The sequence below is a fragment of the Kryptolebias marmoratus genome, linkage group LG1 (assembly GCF_001649575.2).
Source record: "Kryptolebias marmoratus isolate JLee-2015 linkage group LG1, ASM164957v2, whole genome shotgun sequence".
Classification (NCBI taxonomy): Eukaryota; Metazoa; Chordata; class Actinopteri; order Cyprinodontiformes; family Rivulidae; genus Kryptolebias; species Kryptolebias marmoratus.
Window position 1 is genome coordinate 15,491,031 of NC_051430.1, and position 23,535 is coordinate 15,514,565.

The 23,535-nt window shown below is 41.6% G+C and overlaps 1 protein-coding gene across 5 annotated transcripts in view; it reads left to right on the forward strand.

Annotated features, from left to right (window-relative positions):
* Positions 1-23,535, forward strand: part of mctp1a (multiple C2 domains, transmembrane 1a) — a 129,468-nt gene that overhangs the window by 67,979 nt on the left and 37,954 nt on the right. For all 5 annotated transcript variants that reach the window (XM_037975243.1, XM_037975244.1, XM_037975249.1 and 2 more), the window contains 9 exons: positions 580-744; positions 1,262-1,392; positions 2,902-3,088; positions 9,462-9,555; positions 13,528-13,630; positions 14,270-14,372; positions 14,988-15,089; positions 15,554-15,628; positions 17,720-17,839. In XM_037975243.1, the coding sequence (XP_037831171.1) occupies positions 580-744; positions 1,262-1,392; positions 2,902-3,088; positions 9,462-9,555; positions 13,528-13,630; positions 14,270-14,372; positions 14,988-15,089; positions 15,554-15,628; positions 17,720-17,839 (1,080 nt within the window). The remainder of the gene's footprint in view (positions 1-579; positions 745-1,261; positions 1,393-2,901; positions 3,089-9,461; positions 9,556-13,527; positions 13,631-14,269; positions 14,373-14,987; positions 15,090-15,553; positions 15,629-17,719; positions 17,840-23,535) is intronic.

Sequence of the window (23,535 nt, forward strand, 5' to 3'; positions counted from 1 at the left end):
GGAATAAATATCTTCTACCATATGTGCTCAAAATCATGCAGAATCTGTTAGTGCTTGGAGTATGAGATGGAGATAACTGTCAGTTGCTACCACACCAACTTTTAGCTCAGTAGCTGTCAAATTGACTGAAGTGTGGCCATTTTTGTGTTAGCTTGATCAGTTGTGGTGGACACCTTGAAATGGGTTGACTCGAAAGGTTAATCAGCTTTAGATGTACATCCAGTGATTACTTTCTGAGAGTTTCATTAAAATCTGTTTACTGGTTCATGAGCTATCTTGCTAACAGACAGACAAACACACTTGCACACAAACCCAGGCGATTACATGATCTCTTACCTTTTTCAGTGGCAGGTGATAGTGTCCTGACACGTCAGACAAGTTTGTGTTGAGTTGATATCGTTTGTGTTTTGCCTGCCTCTGTGTTTTGTTGAAGCATTTTCCTGAAGTGTATGCAAGCCAAAATGTATGTTTTGGGTTTGATGAAAGCATACTACGTATATATGTTGTGTATTGTTTTTATACGCATGAAAATCCACTCATTTGTGAAAATGCTTCTGTCTGTGTGTGTGTTTGCTGCAGTATCAGAGCTTGCGTCTCTCAGATGTCCACAGAAAAGCCCAGCTGTGGCGAGGCATCGTCAGCATCAGTCTAATCGAAGGTCGCGGCCTGCAGCCCATGGACGCCAACGGCCTCAGCGACCCTTACGCCAAATTCAGGATGGGCCACCAAAAGTACAAGAGCAAGGTAACCAGGGAACATTTCCAGCGTTTGACTGTTGTCACCACACTCACTCATGGTCAGATTTGAGTCATTTTCACATCAAGCCTGCAGTTTTACTACTTGTCCACTTTTCCTTAAAAGCTTTTATTCAAAATTATGCTTATTCAAACACTGCTCGATAGAAAAGGACTGAAATCTTCCTCATGTTTGTATGAGCACGTGTGTCTTTGCAGATAGACAGATATCCTCCCCCGCTGTTCTTGCTTTTACAATCAGTCAGTAATAAATGACTTTCTTATCACTCTAACACTTCCAATTCTAATTTACGTTTCTCGTGAATTCATTTTTGCCTCTACATACAGCGAAAAAGGTGTCACCTTTCATTGTGTATTTGTCTTCATTGTGCTACAAAACCTTTTCAATCATACAGTGTAAATTATTCATATGTTAAATGTATGACCGTATAGTTTATGGCTTGATTATGTTAAAAAAAAGTGGGCTGGAGGGGTAAATCTTGTACTACCTTCTGTGCTTTATTCAGACAATTCCTAAAACGCTAAACCCCCAGTGGAGGGAACAGTTTGACTTCCACTTGTATGAGGAGCAAGGAGGCTTTGTGGACATCACAGTCTGGGACAAAGATGCTGGCAAGAAGGATGACTTCATGGGAAGGTGCAGTATTCACCTTTCATCCTTTTTGTCCTAATAAAATTACATCCCCTTTTCCAAAAAAAAGTTAAGCCCTTCTATAAAAATATTAAATATCTAAATGAAGAAATTTAATGCAAAAAGATCATTTTAAACTTGTTGGCAGCAATACATCTGAAAAAAAACAACAAAAAAGAAACAAAATTACATGGGACAAGGCCATGTTTCCCACTGTGAAGCATCCTCATTTCATTTAGCTCCTGTCTGTAAACATCTAGGAGCTGAGGAGAGCAGCTGCCGGAGGTTTTGGAGGGAAATGTTGTCCCATTCCTGTCTGATGTACGACTCTAGCTGTTGAAGAGCCCTGGCTCTTCTTTGCTGGGTGTTAGCATATGTTGGTCTAAAACCTGTATGATGGTGCCTTTGTAGAAGTTCCCTAGGCACTAAGGCACCCCATACCAGGAGTTTGAACTGTGCAGTGATAATAGGCCGGTTGGGCCAAAAAGAATTTAAAATTTTAATTTGTCAGACCATGGAAGAGTTTTCCACTTTGCCTCAGCCCATGTTAAATGAGCTTTGGCCCAGAGTAGACATCAGTGTTTTTGGATGGTGGTCACATATGGCTTCCTCTTTGCATCACAGAGGTTTAACCAGCGTTTGTGGATGGCATGGGTAACTGTGATTAGCCCATCCACTGGTGTCTGTAACAGAATCAGACCTGTTATCAATTTAGTGTTTCTATTAATATTTTTATGAAAAATTAAAAAAAAATTGTCAATAGCTTCCATGTCTTGAGACCAGGTGATGAAAAATTAATGTTGAGTCGTTTCATTAAACTGGACTAATAGGATACACCCACCTAATGAAACAATCCAACATTATTTTTTCATCACCACAAGGTTTATTTGTCTCTTTAGTCCTAAGTGGTCATGTTTGGGCCCTTTACATTTCTGCTCCATTTGATCCTCCTGTTCTGATTGAAATTATTGCAGTGATCTGCAAATCTGTACAAATTTAAGCCCTCTTTAGCAAACCTTTGCTCTGAAAGGCAAGCCTGAAACCAAGTCAAGTCATTTTTTTATCGGCCTGTAGTTTTAACTGTAGACGCATTAACGCCGTGCCAGAAAATCAATTCAGTCAAGAGCAGATGCTCTTAAAGTGTCTACTAAAAGGTATAAAGTGTCAGCTTTGCCTAAGTTGTCTTCAGTTGCTTACATCCTGCACACATCGCTCGCTACTCGCTGTTTGTTTACTATTTTTAGAGCATTGCTGTTTCTCTGCTCCCGCACAGCATGTGATTTATAACAAGTTCTTAATGAGACCATTAAACAAAAACAAACACACATCATTTCTAATGAAAAACTGAGTTTCCTGTGTGTGTAACAACTTTGTAGGATTTCTGTAAAAGAGCCAAACGTACATTTTAAAATTTAATAAATATAAGCTTAAAACAGCTACAATTGTATAGTTTCCAGAACAGTTTTGCACATTGCTCTTTTTTTCCTCGTGTGTTTGCTAATGCTTTTGTTTCAGGTGTACCGTCGACCTGTCGCTTCTTAGTAAAGAACAAACACACAAGCTGGACCTGCCACTAGAGGAAGGGGAAGGAGTTCTGGTGCTTCTGGTCACCCTCACTGCCTCCGCCGCCGTTTCCATCTCAGACCTGTCCGTCAACATGCTGGATGATCCTCAAGAGAGACACCAGATCACGCAGAGATATGTGAGTTGCTTTGTTGTGGGGGATCCGTGTGTTTTTGGCACTGTATTAAAGTTGTGTGAATTATTTTCACAGGAACAATAATGCTGGGTTGTTTTTGATGTAGATACTTAGTGCATTAATGACTCAGGCTCAGTTATTTGCATGCAGATTGGCTTATTAGCCAGTTGTCATTAAGTTTGCTCAGTTTGATGAAGATTAGAGAATAAGATGACAGGCAGGGAAAAGCCCTTATAGGCCCCATCTGCTTCAGAGGCCCTCAACTAACACAGTGTTTTCACATCTTTGTCTTAGAGTTGTTCACCCTTTACTCATCCTTGCTAGAAAGACCACCCAGCTCACACGTATCAATAGTTTTCGGTTCCAGAAAGCCCCCTGTCTTGAAACTTTAGATGATGCACTACTGAGACACATGCTCCTGTGGGTAGCACGCAGTCATACCTGCTTGTATGTGTCTACGTGTGTGTGTGTGTGTGTTCACGTAGTTGTGTTTGTGAGATTATTGGACATGATGTTTACACCTTTCTGTGAGAGTGTAAGCTCCTGTGGCCAAACATCAGAGCCGCGACCTACATAACCATGGAGGAGCCTTGCTGGCTAGCCACAGGAGGTCGACCGCTTCTCGCCGCGCTGCAGAGTTCCCTTCGAATCAGAAGGGGGAGCTCAAAGACTGAGGCAGAACCTCGCCGTTTCCCTCCCGGCAGTCAGAAAAAGAACGAGGGCGGAGGGAAACGAGTGCACGAGCGTGCGTCTGAGTGAATGTGTGTAATAGGGGGCGAGAGGTACAGGGTGAGGGTTGCGGCGGGAAGGGAAGGCGTGTAAAATGAAAAGAAAAAGCTATTTCACCTCTCTCACAACTCACGCGGACTCCTCGTTTTTCTGCTCGGCTGAAGGCGACACATTTTACTTCCCTCACCTTCCTCTTTTTCAGCTCCCCACTCCACTCCCCCATTTCTGTCCCACTCTCCCTGCAACCTCGGCCTCTTTGTCTGTCTCTGCTGTGGCCTTCCTTTTAGATGAAGGGATGGAAAGATAGAGGGAGAGGGGGAAGAAAGTAGGGGGTTTGCAGATGGAGGGGCACGGCGAGGTCAGTTTGAAGACTTGAATGGTCTCTACCTATTAACATATTCCTTTTCCCCAGACTGGCAGTCTTTCAGTTGGAGAATTTAATAAAGGTGTACCTTATCAAAGAGACCAAGTACCACCACTAATATATAACAGTGCTGCTGAAAGCCTGCTAATCTGTGTGTGTGTAATCCAGTGTGTGTGTATGTGTGTGTGTGTGTGTGTGCACGCAAGTGTGGACACAATTTTACAGGTTGATGTTATCGGCTGGAAATCAGCTGTGCAGCATAAAGCATCCTCTATAAGCAAACACTCACCTACAGAGACATCCCAAAAACAGTGGCTCTCTCATGCAACACAATGTGTCTGTGGGGGAAAATCAATACTCTGTTATCATCACAGTTTTAAAGAGCAGATACTTTTACGGTGAAGACGGTGATGACGGCCTAAAGTCTCATAATGAAAACACACACTGACCGGATGAATTTGAGGTAGCGTGGACTGGAAAGTGCATTCACACCTAATGCCTTGAATTTCTGTTCCTTAGAGTTGTTATTGCCTGCCTTCCATGTTGACAGTCTATAATGTGTGACAATAATGCCTGTGTCTGCCTGTGCATGTGTTTGTCAGTCTGTTAGCCAAATATTCCTCAGAATAATGGACAGATTTTAATGAAACTCTCAGAATGCAATCAATGGTTGTACATCTACAAGTGATTAAATACTGGAGTCAACCTGATTCAAGATGGCTGCCACAGGTAACCAATCTTAGCAAACACAAAATTGGCTCCAACTCAGTAAATTTTAGGGACACTGAGCTCAAACCCTGTGTGGTAGAAGATGAGTCATACCCAACACATACTCTAAGCGCTAACAAATCATGTGAGATAATCAACTCTGTTTGCCTGTTAGCAAAGTATCTCATGAGCCACTGGATGTATTTTAAGGAAACTCAGAAAGTAATCATTGGATGTGCATCTACAACTTAATAACTTTTGAAATCAATCCATTTAAAGATGGCTATCAGAGCTAATCAACCTTAGCAAACATAAAAATGGGTATAACTCAGTCAGTCTGACAAATATTGAGCTAAATGTTGGTGTGAAAGTAGCTGAGAGTCATTCCCACCGCATGCTTTGATTGCTAACAGATTGTGGGAGATCTTAGTTTAATCTCAAGGTGGCGGGTGATGTGTACTCCTCCGAGGAATGCTAGTTTCATTTACTTTTGATTTCAGAATTATTATTTTTAGTGCGAGAAATGTCCTCATCACTCTCTCACACCTAGACATCACAACTCCACAAACCTCATGTGGTCACAATAAGGTCACTGCGCTGAATTTGGCAGCTGTTATTTTTCCCATTTCAATCTGAGGCCATTGATGGAAACTGATGACGGACAACTGAGTGCTGGGATCTGATGCTGCACCGAGCTCATTAATATCCATCTCATTCTAGCTCTTCAGCTCTGTGATGACTTTCTGTGTACAAACACACTGTATGTGTGTGTGTGCGTATGTAGCTTGTATGCACACCTATTGTATTTGAAATCACCTTACAGCGTGGATGTACAGTATATGACACTGTGTAATACACTCACTTTTTAGACAACTGCCCACAAACCATTCTTCCATCTCTAATTAGTGCTCCCCAGAACTAAAGAAGGACAGAGGAAGAGAGGTTAAAAAAAAGAGAGAAAGAGATTTATGCATTATAATGGCAAAGGAGCACACACACTAATGGCTCTTAATGGGACTGAGGTGGCCACAAAGATGGGTGGATTAGCAAAGGAGGACATGGTGACCTCCACTGAAGTGATGCCACTTCTCCGCCCACCTTCATGTGCACACATAACACACCCGCAGTACCTCTCCTACCCACTCTGGTCCACTGATGTAAAGGACACAACCTGGACAGGAAGTGAACGGAGCTGCGCTGAAGTGAGGGATGAGCACGGAGCAGATTTCTCTGAGACTTTCAGTCGACAGCGATCCTGAATGGGGGGGGGGATACGAGGGAGAAGTGCTTACAAAAGTGTTGCGTTTGAGCATTCACAGTCATTTGATCAAATGTCCCCTGAATTTAAGGGCTGCAGGGCAGATCCTGTGTGTGTGTGTGTTTCTGGAATGCAGCAGCGATGAAATGTGACATGCCGCAAAGATGACAGTGAGTCATAAGCCTGTGCCAGCTCTGATTCATTTGTGTGTTTATATGTCTGCGCAGTGTGACAGAGACAGAAAGAAGACGTCATAGTGACAAGCTGTCACTCACAGACAGGGCAACGGGTTTTGTCTTATGAAAGCCAGCTCCATTCTTCCATTTTTTTTTGTGTTCTCTCTCATCTGTTCATCCCTCCTTTCATTTTCTCTTTATCCCCATCGCTGCACCTGCGTGCAGATGTGGGGCGGGGAGGGGAAAAGTGGGGAGGGGGTGCTGATCTTCGCCTCTTTTCATCCGTCCGTATGTCTAACTGTGTGTCCAGATTCTGTCCGTCTTTCTGATGAGGGTTGGAAATTTGTGGAGGATGGGTGTGTTCTTTCTAGCAATCATGGATTGAGGCCGAATCCTATGCGTCCCCTCAGGGAGCAAGTGTGCGTGCGTGTGTGGGGTGGGGTGGGTTGTAAAGAGCTGAGGACTGGTTGGAGGGTGTGAAAAACCCTTTTTGCATTTGTCTTAATAGAGAAATAACACTACTATCTCATAATTTACAACACTGACCAGGGTGTGAAACCTGACTTCTGATGCAAAATGTTGTTTTTTGATCCTTTCATAAGGAACATATAATTAAAAACATTTATTTTTTATTTTAATTAAGAACTGTCTTCATTATCATTTGCTGCCGAAGGCTGGCATTAATATTTTTGCACCACTAAATTTATTTTTGGAGTCAGTCCAATTTAAGATGGCCACCAGAGCTAATTCACATTAGCTAACACTAGATGCTAGGCTAACATTTGATGTGGTGGTAGCTGAGAGCCATTCACAAACATACTTCGAGAGTGTCATCTTGCAATATCGCATGACATTACCCGTAACTTCATTTTCAAACTTTGACCAAGAGGACTACAACTGTCATTTCTCAAGATGATATGAGCTTTGTCTAAAACTCTGGCATGAAAGACGGACGGTGATATACATTCCTTCAAAGAATGCTTAAAATTTTGATTAAAAATAAAATTTAAAAAAATGTCCGAGCCATTAAACTCTATCTAAAGCTAAAATTCTCTTTACCACAGACACATTTTGGTCTCTAGGAGACGGAAAAATAAGATTAATGCTCCATTGCCAGCCACACAGCTGGATTATTAACATTGTGGCACGGTAATGCTGTTGTTTGAACCTAATCACACAAACCGGTCAGCCAATAGCCTGCCCTCGTCCCCTCCTCTGTTGCCTCCTTCACGCTCTTCTCTTCTCTTTGGTGCGTCTCTTCTCAATAATCACAACAAGGAGCTGTATCTTCTGAGAAATCGTGCCTCAAACTCAAGAGTTGTCCCCTCTCTTCCTCTGTATGTCTCTCTTTTGCACTTGCACTCTTTCCCCCTCTTTTTTTCCCTTTCACACACTCTTCCCCTTCTCATCTTCTTTAGAGAGCTTTTGGACAATGATATCGCTGGAAACAGGCAGAGTCTGACAGAGTTGGTAATAATGAATTAAGTCTGTAGCCTGGCCCTGACTCTGAAATTTAAATTATAATTACTCCTGTGGGGATGGAAGGGGTTATTGCCAGAGAGAGAGAAATAAATTGAAGTGAAGTGCATTTCCACTTTGCTTTTAAGACACTCCGACATGCTACTCAATTTGGCCTCAGTGTAAGGGTGTATTTTTTTATTGCTTGTGTTTAAACCTGAGTGTTTGCGTGAATCTCTAGTTCTGGATTGTTTGTGTGTGTGTCCGTGTATCACCATGCCTCACGGGCAGGCTGGGGATCTCCAAAGGTTTGCCTTTATTTGCTAAATTTACCAGCTAGCTTTTATAGTCATCCATCCGTCCACTGGTTATTAAAACTTTGCGGCTCCACAGTGTTTCCTTTCGTTTTAGACGATTTTTGGAGGTCACTATGTGTGTGCTCGCCTTTTAACTATGATATCACTGCCAGTCATCCTTGACCAATTTTGTCAGCTCACCATGATCTCTCTATTATCATATCAACCTAATTTTCTCAGAGTCCCTCCCTATAGGAGGCAGCCAGAGAAGGACATGTTAAAGAGATAGTTCAGATCGTTTGAAGTGGGGTTCTGTGGAAAAGTTATAAACAGGAAACATCTTCCCCATTGTAGATAGCATAGTTTTTTTTTTGTTGTTTTTAACCAAAATGACAGGTTGAAGGCTAGTCCAAGCGGCTCCAAGAACAAAGTTGATTTCAGCTGTGTTAAACCAACTCAAGTCAAACATTTCATAGGGATTAATGCAAAGATTAGTTTATAAACCTTTATACTAACAACAGTTTTGTGATGCGTGGTTATTTCTGCAGAAATAGGATGGCATTACTGCGAGAAATTCCCCAATCCTCATCTGTAGTGCTACACCTATTTGCACTGGCAAAGAAACAGATTTTTATGGAAATAACCATGTTGTGCAAAATAGACAGCAATGTAAAGGTTTATAAAATAGTGTCTGCATGAGTCATTGTAAATTTTTTGGCATTGGAGTTGGTTTAAAATGGCAGCAATCCCCTTTCGGTCTTGGGATTGATTGGACTGGCCATTAGTTCAATCATTAATTCAGAATTAAACTCTATTTCTTCAAACTGAACCTGTTCAAAGGGCTATGTACAACAGGTAAGACATTAATTGCTCAGAATGTTTTCACAGAACCCCACTTCAACAGATCTGAAGTACGGCTTTAATACAAGATCGTACTTCATATAAATGGTGCATATCTTGTTTATTTTGGATGTGTTTAAACAACTTGTTTATGGGGAATACATCTTATGGCTTTTATGCACTTCTGAAAATGAACTTTATATGATGTGCCTAACGTGCCTGTTGGATGTCATGTTTCCCACCAGCGACATCACTCATTTTCCTCTCCCTCATCTCTAAATTCACTCCTATTTAAAAAGCGCAAAGATGGGAAAATTCCGAACAGCCACGCGCGGATATTTAGTTGAATTAAATCCAATCCCACCATTTGTCCTTTGTCTGACTCGGCTATAAATGCCAGCTCTACATTTTCAAATAAAGGAGCAGTAAAGGACATATTCTACCCTTTCCTCTCTTAATGAAATGTCAGGTTATTGACCTGCCTTTCACTTCAATGCTAATTTGCTGTCCTCTTTGACTCTTCACCTCTGCTCCCGTAATGTTGCAGAGTCTCTGGAGGTCATTCCACAACTTGAAAGATGTCGGCGTGGTGCAGGTTAAGGTCATCAGAGCTGAGGGACTCATGGCGGCAGATGTGACAGGTAAGACAATGACCTGAAGTCCAGACAACACAGTTAAAGAAATGCATTTGCTGTTAGTTGGTTTCCCGTTTTCCTACTGTTGAGTTCATGCTCCAACACGACAGCTGTTTATTACTGATAGATGAAACTCTCGCTTAATTTTTGCAACCAGCCACTGGACAATTTCTGTCATAAATCTAGCCGAAGATAAATCAGGATGTAATTTTGACTTCAAGAACAATCCTGTATAAGAATCCCAAGAAGAGAGAGAGTTAAAGTCTACTTTGTGCATGATGCTAAATTTGTCTGCGTTTTTCACAAAGATGCAGGCTTCTCATTTGAATAATAGAGAAAAAGTGCACATTTGAACCAACAAATCTCTCTCCTCCCTCCTCCTGTGCTTTCTCTGCTTGCTCTCCCTGAATCCCCTATTCTCCATTAATTCTTACTTTTAATTAGGTCTACAGTGGACAGGCCTAGTTTTTCACTCTGTATTATCTAGTAAAGAGCGAAGGAAATGAGTGTGTGTGTGTGTGTGTGTATGCGCGCGCGAGTGAGAGTTTTTCTCCATTTGAAACATCCACAGTCCCATTAGCAAATACAGAGTGGAGCTGGTTGATTTGGGTTATTGCAGGGAGCGACAGGAGCAGTCAGAGTGCAAGGCTAATGGCTCTCTGGTTCATGCGTTTCCCTCCGAGCAGAAACGCTCTCTGTGACTCTGTTGTAGGGCTCATCATTCACTCCAGGGTTCATGGATTCTTTTTAAAAACCAAAGACAATAAATCTGTGAAAATATCTATTAAGCCTGTTTGATATGATCAACAAAAAACACCTCATAGATTCAGGAAAAAAAAACGAGCATCTCTTTTGGTTTCACATGTGCATCCAAAAAATATAAAAGTATATGTTGTTGGGGTTTTTTTTCTTCCTAAAAAAACAATGTTTTTCGGTCTGTTGATGCAAATGAATACAGTAAGTGAACTGATAGGCAAAGGAGGCTGTTTTAAAAATGGCTTTTTTCAGTTTTGAGCCTGACGCTTTGTGTGTGCGCGTGTGTACTTGTGTGTGTGTGTGTGTCTTTGTGCGTGTCACTGGCAGAAACAATCGCTCGGTAAGAGCCCCATAAGAGCCCTCACCACATGAACACCCCATTTTAACAACCCAGACCAAGAGAGGGTCAGGAGCAAGGTGAGAAAGGAACAGAAGAACAGACAAACAGACAGACAGAGAAAAGGGAGAGACGGAGAGAGGAGGTCAGCGAGACACAGAGAGTTCACCATCTCGCTCCCATTCAGGCTGCATGTCTCCTCTACCTTCTTTTTTTTTCCTCCTCCGCCTCCTCCTCTCTCCCTCTTCTCCCTGGCCATCTCTCTCTAATTGGAGTGTTTTTGTGGAGTAGCTCCACTCCAGCCCAAGTAGGATAACTGAAAATAGTCTCTAAAACCAACAATCCCTTTTGTGTGCCTGCTCTTGTCCCTCTAGAGTGGATGCTATACTGTTAGAGCATTTCAATAGTAGCACACACACACACACACACGGGTGCTTGTAGCAGCAGTTCCATCAGCACCTCCAGATGCTTAGATACTTTTTCACTCAAAGTTAAAAGTAAAGCTTAAATTTTTACTTGATCTGTTTTGAAATGTAGCAGAGATCCCTAAATGTGGAAAACATGCATCTTATTTACAGTTTAACCCGTGAGTGAAATTAAGACGAGAAAACGACGGTGTTTCCTCTCCAACTGTAAACTCTTGGTGAACTTGAAGCTTTCTGAGGGGCAGTCACGCTCTTCCTCCTCACCTCTTCATTGCGTTCATCCGCCACACTTATCTCAGGGCTCTCTGAAATTAATTTGAGTCCACTTCCCTGGCAGCCAGTGTCACACAGACGGGACGCGGCAGACGGGGGGATGGGGGAGGAGGAGGAGGAGGAGCTTCACTTACCTGGATGGTCACCGAGTGGCGCTCAAACCCGAGCGTGTAATTGGTTAAGACAGCCGCCTCTGGTGCTGGCGGCCAAAAAGGTGAAAGTTCATCACCAATAACAACTGGCTCTCTGTGGCAACACATCCAACCGTGTCATTAAAAATGGAATATTAAAGGAAAGAAAAATACAGGAGGAGGGGAACAGGAGGAGGGGAGAAGGCTCTGCACATATAATTTCCATGTCTTAATTTGGGTGATTGCGTTTAAATTTAATTATTGACTTGATTTGAGGGGGAAACATTCGAATAATTTATGAAACGGGAAGCTCCGCGTAAAAAAAAAAAAAAAAAGAAGAGGAATAATCAAAAGATTTTACAAGAGTTTTCTGTGAAACAACTTTTCCTAGTATCACTGTTTGAGGAAAAAAAGTTGTGCACTCAGTGGAAATCCAAGGAAGCTGTTTAATTTTGAACGTGCAGGAAAGCATATAAATAGCAACGTACAAATAAATACTCTGAGAAGTAGGCTTTTGAGTTCTTTCGCCTTTTTGTCAATTTTAATGTATCTTGTTTTCAGCCGTATATAAGTCATAGCTGTCAATATCAACTTGAAACACTCCGGATCGATAGAGCGCCACAAACAGATATCAAAGGCAACACCTACGCCTCGGCATTGATCACAGTGACATTTACTTTGCACACCCACTAAATGTCCTGCCCTTGTCACAACATTTGAAGAAAATCACACCAGTCAATGACATTCGCACACGCGTCTCCAAAGACACACACACATATATACAAGTGTAGTCTTTTTAAGACTGAGGCAGCAATGAACTCAATTATTGAACTTTGTTATGCAACATTGCTGTTCATCTAATATTTCACAATTGTTGGTATTTCCCAATAAATAATTTATTTCAAAGCTAAATAAAAAACAAACAAAAAAAAACAACTTTCTGATCCAGTCTTTTTAAGTGATAACTTTGACTAAACAAACAGCTCCTGACAGGTTTTAATGAAGTTTAATGATCAAAGTCAGAATTATCCGTTTTGTTATTTTCAATTTGAGGAAATCAAAATCAGGAGGAGAGGCAGATGTGTGGATTTGGTCTCAAGATTTTTTCTTTTGTATAAAAAAATTTGTAACATGAAAAACCAATAAAGTCAGAGCTGTTTTCAGGAAGGTAATGCTGGTCTATTTTACCCTCTCTTTACATATTCAGGTAAATTCTAGACTGGCTTTTTTGTTTGAATTAGTTATTAATGTTACTTTAATATGATCAATAAAGGACCAGATGTCATGATTTAAAACTTTCTTGTATTTTTAAAGTTCCACAGAAATCGTGTTCGTTTGATCCTGCAAATATTAAAAATATCCTCATATTTAAAAATGCCTGTTTCCTTTCACAGGGTTTTACACGTAGCAGAAATATTCGTGAGGGTTTTTTTTTTCTTTTACACTTTTCATCATTTAAGTCTGCTGTTTTCTTTAATCCTTTTTGTTATTTTATTGTATCTCTGCTGCTCCCATCCCACCCGCTCGCTCCAGATTCACTGATCACGGAGCAGCTGTGTTTCCCCTCACACCCCGCGCTCGGCTGTCTTTATCTTCTGCTCAGAAGTTCTCAGGTCTTCAGAGCCACATCGACCCCTGTGTTCCCACCACCGTTTACTTTCAAAGTCCTCTCCCGTTTGCCTCCCTCCCCACCGCCTCCTTGCGACCGCCCAGGGTGCAGTCGTCCTGGAGCTTATCTTCTGGTTGTCCACGTTCCCAGGCTCCTGATAGAAATGGCTTGCAGCTGTTTCAATGATACACTGCTGGCTAAGACACACAAAACTGGGGCTAAAAAAAATGAAAGAATCATATTTTTACAATCCTGATAAAACCACTGTGTCAGAATTGCCATGTTAGGATTCAATATTTATTAATTTTACAAAAGATTTTAGATACTGGATTAGAATTTTGAAGAAAAAAGAGATCTTAAACTAACCAAACTTTTTAACATCTGTTTTTTGTTGTTTTTTTTTACTGAGAAAGCCACTCTTGTCTGCTTCTCTTCTGTGCTTGGCAGGTAAAAGTGACCCATTTTGTGTGGTGGAGCTGAGCAATGATCGCCTGCAGACACACACTGTTTACAAAAACCTCAACCCAGAGTGGAACAAGGTCTTCACTTTGTGAGTGGCTTCGACTTTGCCCATGTTTCTGTGCACACACAAACTAACAGCTCAGAAAAAAATTAAAACATGCTTTGCATTCACAGATTTTTAAATCATATTATTTAAAATGATATTAAATACATGTGTAGATAATTGTATTTTTCTATTTGTCTTCACACATTCCTATTTAATTTCTTAGAAAGTAAACTGAACAATAAAAAATGCTATTTATTTTTTGTGGTTTATTATGTGGAACACTTTTTTATATATTAATGCACCTAAACTAAAAATAAGAAAAAACAGTAATATTTATATGTGATTGTTGACTATAATCTGCCTAAACATCCTGAAGGATACACTGAATAAAATAAAACAAAAGTAATTTTACAATACTTTTATTTTAAATATGCTACATAATAAATTATACTTAAATTGTGTCTTTTAGTACTATCAGTGTGAATTATTTGTTCCTTTTCCTTCCAAATCTAAAAAAACGGACTAATTTTCTGGTAGTGCTTTGTGTTCGAAATTATTTTCTGCGTGTCTTAAACATTTAAAGAAGCCTGCAGGATGAAATGTCTTTCTTTTTTTTTTAACTGTTTCAGTTTGAGGCTCACTTATAACTAAATATGCATTTTGTCTTTGTGTGTGGTCCAGTAACATCAAGGACGTCCACTCGGTCCTCGAGGTCACTGTTTACGACGAGGACCGAGACAGGAGCGCAGACTTCCTGGGGAAAGTGGCTATCCCTTTACTAAATGTGAGTCACAGGCAAATTTCTGTGTTTCTTTTTTTTAACCTCCCTCAGGAATAATAGAGAGAACATACAGCGGAGGAACAGAAAGAATGAAAACAGAGGAAGATATAAAAAGCAGAGGTTATTTTTGCAACTCCACTGATGACACTGTTATTATTTCTCAAAGAGCAAGAGTTGACAGGAAGCGGGGGAAAAAAATGGGAAGAAAAACTGAGTTTTTATAAAAAAAAGTAGAGATTGATAGCTGAGAAGATATAAAGTAAGTGGATGAGAGATGAGATGAAAATGACGCTGATAGATGGAAAGATTTGACTTGGAAAAAGAAAAAAAAAGGGGTGAAAGAAGAATGTCTCTTATATTAGTGAAAGTATAGATAGCCTGTGAAGGAAGTGTGCGTCTCATATATCTGTGCTTTGCCGTACAGTATGATTCCCCAGGATAGTTAATTTCTGTTTGACAGAGCCGAGCTGCAGTGGGTAATGAACAGGTACTTGTCAGAGTTGCCACAGTTGTTTTGGGTTCCCTGTCAGCGCCAGCAGCTGGGGTTCAAAGGTGGCCCGGGGAGCCGATTCAGCCGGGTATTGCTAGACAGACGCCTGTCATGTCCCTCTCCCACAGATCCAAAATGGAGAACGCAAAGCCTACGCCTTGAAAAGCAAGGAGCTGACAGGGCCAACAAAAGGGGTCATCTTTCTCGAAATAGACGTGATTTTTAATGCTGTAAGTCTTTCTTTTGCTTTTTTGAGTCTCCTCCCTGTTTTTTTACCCCCCCCCCTCCCTTATTATCCCCTCACTCTCATCCTTCTCTTGTTCTCCCCAGCATTTGCCCCCTCCGTGGTGCTGTTGTCTTTATTCTGTTTGCCCCCCCCTCCCTGCTCGTTTCCATCTCATCCGTCGTCCCTCGTCCTCGTTTTGGCTTTAATTATCGAAGACTCCCTCTCAACAAGCCTTTGTTCGCCCATTCACCATCGCTGTGTGTGTCCTACAGCGGCCATCTTACAGCTCCATCTCCTGCTTCTCTCTAGCCTCTGACATGGGGCGCGCTTAGTGCACGTTCTGCTGTGTTATGCCTGCACGCAATCTTCGAAATGCCCCTTGAAATAATCGAGCCTGTCATCTTCGCCCTCAGTTCTTTTAAAATCCCCTCACCGTTTGCAGTTTTTGACTCTCTGTGTGTTACGCAGGTGAAGGCTGGTCTCAGGACGTTGACTCCCGTCGAACAAAAGTATATCGAGGAGGAGCCTAGAGTGTCCAAACAGGTACATCGGCAGCCAATTCTTATCTCCTGCCACTCCTCTTTTTTTTTTTTCTTTCTTTTATCTGTGTCCACCAATACACCTCCCTATTCTGCTTAACTGTCTCAAGCAAAAACCAACAACGCTGCTGAGTGGCATCTTGTAAAGCACAACAACTGTGTAGGCAAGATACAACAGGATGATTGAAGGAAAAACAGCATTTTGTCTCTCTTATTTTTTTTTTTTTCGTCCCTCCTCTTCCCCCTTTTTTCTCATCTCTTCCCCCCTCGCATCCACTTTGAATGGTGAATAGAAATGTCAAGCTGTCAGCTCTGGGGTGCATAAGTAGATTGGCCATCCTTATAGTTGGCCCTCTCTGCCACTGCTGCTTTGCACTTCATTGTCACGCTGCTCAGTGTGGCGGCACCACAAAGGGATGAATAGCAGGGGCTGGGCCACATCAGACGTGTCATATGAGTGACCGTTCAGGCTCAGCAGTCAATGTTACGCCACGCACAGCCGAGCACAGCCCTACCCCAACACACAGCACAGCGCACAGAGCAGCTCTCATACAACCCCTTTTTCTTTTTTTTTCTTTTGTCAGCCCTCATCTATTCCCTTCTGTCGTTTCTCTGCTCTTCCCTATCTCGGCTCACTCTTCGCTTTTTCTCCTCAAACACAGCATCTTTATTTTTTTCTTTTTTCATCTCCATTTCACCCCTGACTCACAGAGATGACCCATGTCAGCGTCTCGGAATGATGATGTCACTGGCTGCTTTGGAGGGATTGCCCCGTGAGGGCTCTTTTGTATGGAAGCAGCTCCCCTGCTGCCGCTTGCCGTTTAGTGGCAGTTACAAACTGAAAAGAAGGAAAAAAAAAGAAACGCGCACACCGCCTGCCAAACTCATATTTGCGATTATGACATTTGACTTAATAAATGACTTCACCACTTTTCGGAGTATTTTCAAGCTTTAATAGACGGGGTTGACGTAACTCAAGAAAGCTGAAGTATTCTCCATCAAGGCAGTTATGGCAATAATGAGCCAGAAAGAGTGCAGCATGTGCTGAGGAATGTGAAAATGAATGATTTGCAGTCTTACTCTGCTAAGGGTCTGCGTGTCCCCAGCAGGACACTGTACTGTAAACTGCATTTTGGCAACAAAAAGCATCACACAGAAAAAAAAAAATCAAAAATCCTTTCATCTAATGTCAAAACTACTACACCACTGCTAAACACATAAATTCACACATACGTGCATAAAAAAAATAGCGAGGCCACAAACTTATACTATTCAGCGATGTTACCCACATATTTAAAGGCAACTACAATTTTCCTCAGCTTGAATTTATGACCTTAGATTTTTTTTTTTTTTTAACAAAAGAGAGTTTTTCCTATGGGAATACACTTTCCTAGGTGTGATCTGATTGGGTAATTTACTTCTTTGCTGCTGTTATGATATTCCCTAAATGGTTGGCGACACAAGGGAATGGCAGCGGCTTTCCTGTGTCTTTGGCTGAATGTCACAAGAACAAAAAGAGAGCAGTGCTTGACTTGGAGATTGTTATTATTAAAGAAATCTTTTTTTTTTTTAACTGTTTGTTGTGGGTCCTATAACGGATTCATGACCAATTATGGAGCTATAGAAAAAAAAGAAATGCACATTGGCATTCTCACTGAAAGTGTTATAATGCTGTAACTGTTAAGTCTAAGTGAGGTCAAAGCTATAAATTCTGAGCCATAAATCTGTGGTTGTTATTTTACAAAGAGATTTCTGAGGGGTTTAGACCAACCATATGATTGTAATTTTGCATCTTAACACATTTCCTAATTTTGATCATAAAATTTATCTACATATAATAGGTTGAAGATTAAATATTTCTCCACAATCATCTATTTTACAGAAAGCCAGTTATAACAGATTTCTTGGGGGCCTGTGTTTTAGTGACATTTGCCAGCCTTTTCAACAGAGAGTTCTTACTTGTCAGCCTATTTCTGGGGTTTTTATGAAATAATCGCAATGTTAAATAACAGAAAGCTGTTTTCTTTGTTATAGCTCATTTTAGAGGATAAAACTTCAGTTGTACAAACAAATCCCCTTTTGCTTTTTCTTCCAGCTGCTTTTACGCAACTTCAACCGAGTTAGACGCTGCATCATGTTCTTGATCAACGTGGGCTGCTACATCAACAGCTGCTTTGAATGGGACTCTCCACAGAGGAGCATCTGTGCTTTTGTGGTATGTGCTGAAGCAACTTGTGATTACAGTTTTTTACACCGAACACACACATACAGACATGTTCTCAGAGGTTCAGAGGGGTGGTTTTGCAGTTCAAACATTGTTTTATAGGACCCTCAGATATCAAGAACATCCAGCTATAATGCATGCAAGGCGCATTGAAAAAAATGGCCTGCTCTCTCTTTCCTCACCTATCGGCTTCCTCCTCACCGGAAAATGTTATCAGATCTGATATTAAAAGGTGAAATATGATTGGACGACAGAGGTATCAGTAAAAAGCCTGCAGCACAGCGAGTGGCTGCATTGAGGTTCCTACCCTAAAGATAACAGAGCAGACAGTTAATCCTGTCTCGTTTAGGGGACCCGACTGAAGTAGCTACAGGACAGGTGGACCCACCCTGCCCCGGCCCTTTACCGCGGGAGCACTAAGTGTCTCCTCGGCAGACATTAGCAGCGTTTGGCTGTCTGACACCAGTTTAATCTTCGCAGAGGCTGGATGTGTGTGTTTGTACAGCAGGTCATACTGTCATCACAAGACGTGGGTCAGAAGAGACATGGTATTGATCTGATAACATTTTCCATTTTGTGTGTGTGTGAGTGAGTGAGAGAGAGAATTATTAATTAATGAGAAAAATTAATGAATAAATCAGACAATAAGAAAATCAAGAGATTCACCAAAATCTAATTCATTTAAGAAAACGACAGTTAACACGGTGGATGAAGAGAGAGGGATTCAGCCTTGGAAATCACAATCACTTCTTGTCAGTATGTGCAACACACACACATCTTGGGGTGCTTTTCAGCTTTCAGAACTGCACAGTTTTAAATGAAAGGTGTATTTCTGATTAACAGCACAGGCTGTTCGTATTCTTATTGTGCTCACTCATATTCAGAGAATTCAGATGATGACAAAGAACGTATCTAGGCCAAGGACAAAGTGTTTTATAGTTTATAGAAATTGTGAAATTTAGGTGTCATTGTGCCTCCCGCCCCCTCCTCCTCCTCCTCAACTCCACCCCTATTCTTTTGGGAGTCTGCTAACGTCTGAGTATGCACTTAGCTAAAAGCATCAGAGTATTTAGGGCCTCTCCTCCACGCAGGTATTCCCTCCCTCCCCTTCCATTTCTTCATCTCATTTCTCCCTTACTTTGAGAGGCCTCTTAATCACTTCACTCATCTCTTTAAGTGGGTTTTTATGGTGGGCCATCTGGCCAAGGTGGTGCATTCATGAAGGTGTACTGCTGTGTGTGATTATCGGCCTGTGTGTGTCTGCTCACATGTGTGTTTCTGTCTGGCTGTCTCAGCAGACAGATGTTACACCAAACTTTCCAACACAGCTTTTTTTTTTTTCTTCTTTTCTTTTTTTTTTTTTTTTTTATAAATGTGAACCTGTGCACAATTTAACCTCTAAAAACGTACAAATGTGTGCACTTAATGGGAGTTAAGCAAGCCCGAGGGGGGTAAATTTAAGCTTTTTAAAAATATATTAGGAAGAGTTTTTGAGCACACGAGTGCATCAAAATTCAGTTGTCATAACATGTCACAGCACAACACTCCCTCCGCAAAGAAAATGCTCAAATTTTGCTTCATGGTCTCTTACTCTCCTTCTGCCCAATCCTGAAATGCCAGCCGCACGTACACATCACCCATTAGTGCCAGCTGTGATTAGTGTGTATATTGTGTGTGTTTTGTGTGCATGTGTGAGAAAGAGAGATATTGCATAGTCTCACATCCAGCCTTTCACTCTGTCTCTCTCTCACACCCACACTGCTGTCACCCACCCATCCCGAGAGTGAATCAGCCACCGTGGCAGCTTTGCCTGAGGCGTTGGCACAATGGACGGTACTGGAGTTACCTCCTGTCCTGCATGATGGGTGGTGTCTGTGTGTGTGTTTGTGTCTGTATGTGTGTGTGTGGATCTCCATTTCTTGTCTCGGGGTTAAGCGTCTGCTTCCGCTCTCCACACCTGCAAGCTGAGTATCTCTCCCTTCTATCCATCCATCCATTCCTGTTCTTCTTTATCCCAACCCCTCCCTTTTTTCCTTGCCTACCGGAAAGTTGAGGCCATTGTCGGGCTGAGCGGTGTTGGGTTCTGTTCTCCTGCTGCTGCCAGCTCTCCCTACGGCCCCTGCAAGACAAGGCTGTTATTGCCCCAGGGACCGCAGGCCTCAGCAGCTCTTCCTCCAAACAAATTTGCTGTAACTTTATCTGCAATTGGGCCCTGAATTGGGAGCAAATAGAGGCAGCTTTGTGAAGCTCAGGGAAGGGCGAGGGCAGCGAGCTGGGGGTTGTTGGGGAGGCAGGGGAAATGATACCTGGCTCTTTTATGTCAGGCAAAGTAGGACTCTTATCAGGAAGAGAGCCCAGACAAGGGAGCTGCTTCTAGAGGAAACTGGAGCACCTATCACCTGCTTTGCATTTAGATAAAAATTCACCCTGCTGAAATAAAAAAGAAGGTAAAAAAAAAAAAAAAAAAAAAGCAAAGACAGGTACAGAAGCAACCATTCGAGTGTGTATATGAGTGTGTGTGTGTGTTTGCACATGTCTGGCTGACAGTCTGATTCACACACAGCACTGAGACGCCATAGCAGTCAGTGGTGCACACCACTCCGGGTCTCTTTAAATTGCTCCTTTGACTTCTCTTCAAAGATTTTTTTTTAAAAAGTTTTAAAGTTGGGAGTTCGTCTTTGCCCACAGCAAGGGACGGCTTTGAACGATATACTTTCACATTTCACTGCTCTCTTCATTTACAAAAATGAGTGTTAGTTGAAATACGGTGGCGTGACTAACAGAGAATACCAAGTCAGGGTTTAATCACCGGAGACGCTCAGCAGAAAAACGAGCCCCTTTTTGTACAGGAGTCACACGTTCGGGATCCTCACTTCTGATTGTTCTCACAGGGAACAGCTGTAGGATTGTGGGCATATGCTTTATTTTATTGTACAATGTCCTAACAAGATGATTGCCTTGACACGTTGGATTTCGGGGCTTTATTCTGCAGCCGAGCAGCAGGGGGCAGTCTAGCACCACTGAACGATGTGCAGCTCTGGTCAGAAACAGGACAGCCCCCCATCCCCACCCACCCTCCCCCCTCCCCGCTCCTTCATGTTTCCTCAAACTTAACAGGACTTCTACTGGCTGTCTGGCAACGCTTAGTGCCTGCATGGAAATTGATGTAAGAGAGATAAAGGGGAAGTCTGAAATCCAAACTTCAGTTTCACTCCACTGAGACAGAGCAAGGGGGGAAAAGTTAGCTTGGTGTGTGGTTAATGTAAGCCAAAGTACTGAATATTACCCTCCCACAGTGCTGCTGCAAAAAAGCCGCCAGGACACGGGGTTGTGTTTTCAAACCAGTAATGCATCTTACAAAGTGTCACATGAAGCGCTGGAGACAACCATTTGGAACTTTTTCTGTTTTCTTAACATTTTTAATACATTTTCTTCAGTTCAATTTGTTTTCTAATAGTAAGTGAAAGCACCAAAGATTATAAAAGCAATGTAATCTGACTACAGAAACAAGTCGAAATGATCAGATTGACTGGTTTTGTGGGACGTTGCTGTTTTATCTCAAATACCACAAATTAATCCGCTGTTGTTTTATTTTGTTAATGTTTGTAATTTTAATTATTTGAGTTGTCTGAATTTCAGCTTGTGCTCAGATGTGACGTTTGCCCAGTTCAGCTGTTACTAAACAGGTTTTTTTTCAGATTTAAAAGTGGAAGATGTTGCTTTAATTAGCTTTGTGACAAGTGATCGTTTCTGTTTGGAAGATTTTTCAGAGCACAAAGAAAAAAAAAAAAAAGATGACCTTCTATTATTTTTGTGACAATTCAGACTTGCTGAGTAAAGGCGAGCTGTTACTTTTGTCGTTTCTAAATTTGCTTTGAATTGTCACAATGATTAGTTTTGCTGACAAAATTAAACGTCTAATAAAAACCTATTTTACTGATAATTGTTCAACCAGTTCAAAAATAAATAACTCCTTTCCAACTTTTTTCAAAATGCAATTCTTAATAAAACATTTGCCTAAATTCAAACCTTATTTTTTAAAAAGAATGCATAACTTGCCAAATATGTATAGATAAATCATTAAACTGTTTAATTGAAGAACTTTGCATTATCATACAGGCATCATAAGAGTTCAGTGACATAAAAGAGAACAAGATGAGGCAATACAAGCATCCTTTCTGTTTATAAACAGTAGTCATATGGGTTTCTGACCACACAGAGTGATCTACAAATTATTCCCATCTCCTACATCTGGAATTTTATTTAGCATGCCCCCCATTTGATCCCGTATGTTTTTATAGTTGCTTTTCTTCCCCCTCACGCCATCTTTCTCTGGTCACTGACATCCACAGCGGGCTCCTTCCCACTCCCGTCTCTCCAGGCGAGGGAGCTTCCTATCTGGAGTAGTGAGCGACAGGGGGGCGGCTGCGATTGCCTAGTCCTGGTGGAAAGGTCCAGGCACCGCAGGGCCCCACTGTCCAGCCGGTGGGCACAAAGACGATACAGGGCCGCGGCCACCGCTGAGCCCGGGTGTCCGGTTTCTCGAGCTGCCAGTCAAAACGTCCCCCTCAGCCACTTCAGCCAAATGACGGAGGAAAAAAAAAAGGAGGGATGACAACTTAAACAACCCCAGGCGCGCACACACACAAAAAAAAGAGATTTAAAACAAGAGAAGCATAAAAGCTTTACGAGTGAACTGTAAACATTAGCAAAGTGGGGCCCAATTAATTTTTCTGGTGCATGATAATGATAATATGAGCGATTAAGACAAGCAGACAATATGTTTACACAGCAATCCGTGCCTGCTGTAAGTCATATTTATAGCAGCGCTTTTGAACGGAGCACTTGTGTATCTGCATGAAGATGTTTGTAAGTGTGCAGTTATTTATAGAGTCTACCAGAATAGCTTTAAAGCGAAGTGAGCTCCTTTGTTTGTTCAGCTGAAGTCAAGTTCTTGCACCTCGATCGCAACGTTGTTTTTGTCAGAGATTATTCCGCTGTTTATCAGTGTTACAGATCAGATTTCTAAATAATTTGTCAGCAGATGGATAACTTTAAAATAGCTACATTTTTGTAGAAAAAAAAAAAGTTTAAACACTGAAGGTTTTTTTTGCAAGAGCCTGTGTGCAATTTTCTATGCTTTCGGTGTTGGAAATGTTTTTACGATGAATAAAGAGAAGTTGTTTGGCTTGTTAGTACACAATAATGAATTATTTAAGCTGTTTGTTTCTCTTACCCAGCTGTATCACAGAAAGGCTGCGCGTGTCTGAGACAGTGAAGCAGAGATTTGAATCCTTTTGGGAGATTTGGTCGCTGCACCACGCCATGCAGGTTTATTTGAAGAAATATACCTTTGAGTTTTATGCTAATAAACCGGACATGTCTTAATGTTTTATTTATCTATTTGTTTTTGCTGCTGGGATTCAGTGTTTTTTTGTGGTAAATTTTACATGAAGTTGAGACTTTTTGTTGTTGTTGTTCGAAGTTTAAATGTGAGCCGGTCAGAGTTTCTCCACACGAGAAGCTGCTTGTAAGGATCCTCAGATGCAAGTGTTTGTTTGCGGCGGCGCGGCGTCTTTGTGCGCTTTGGATGAGCCCCGCGCGCACCGCTGTTGTTGAACCTCATCTTCACATTAACCTTAGGCTGCAGAAATAATGAAGAGCTCGATGTTTGTCTCGCTCCTCTC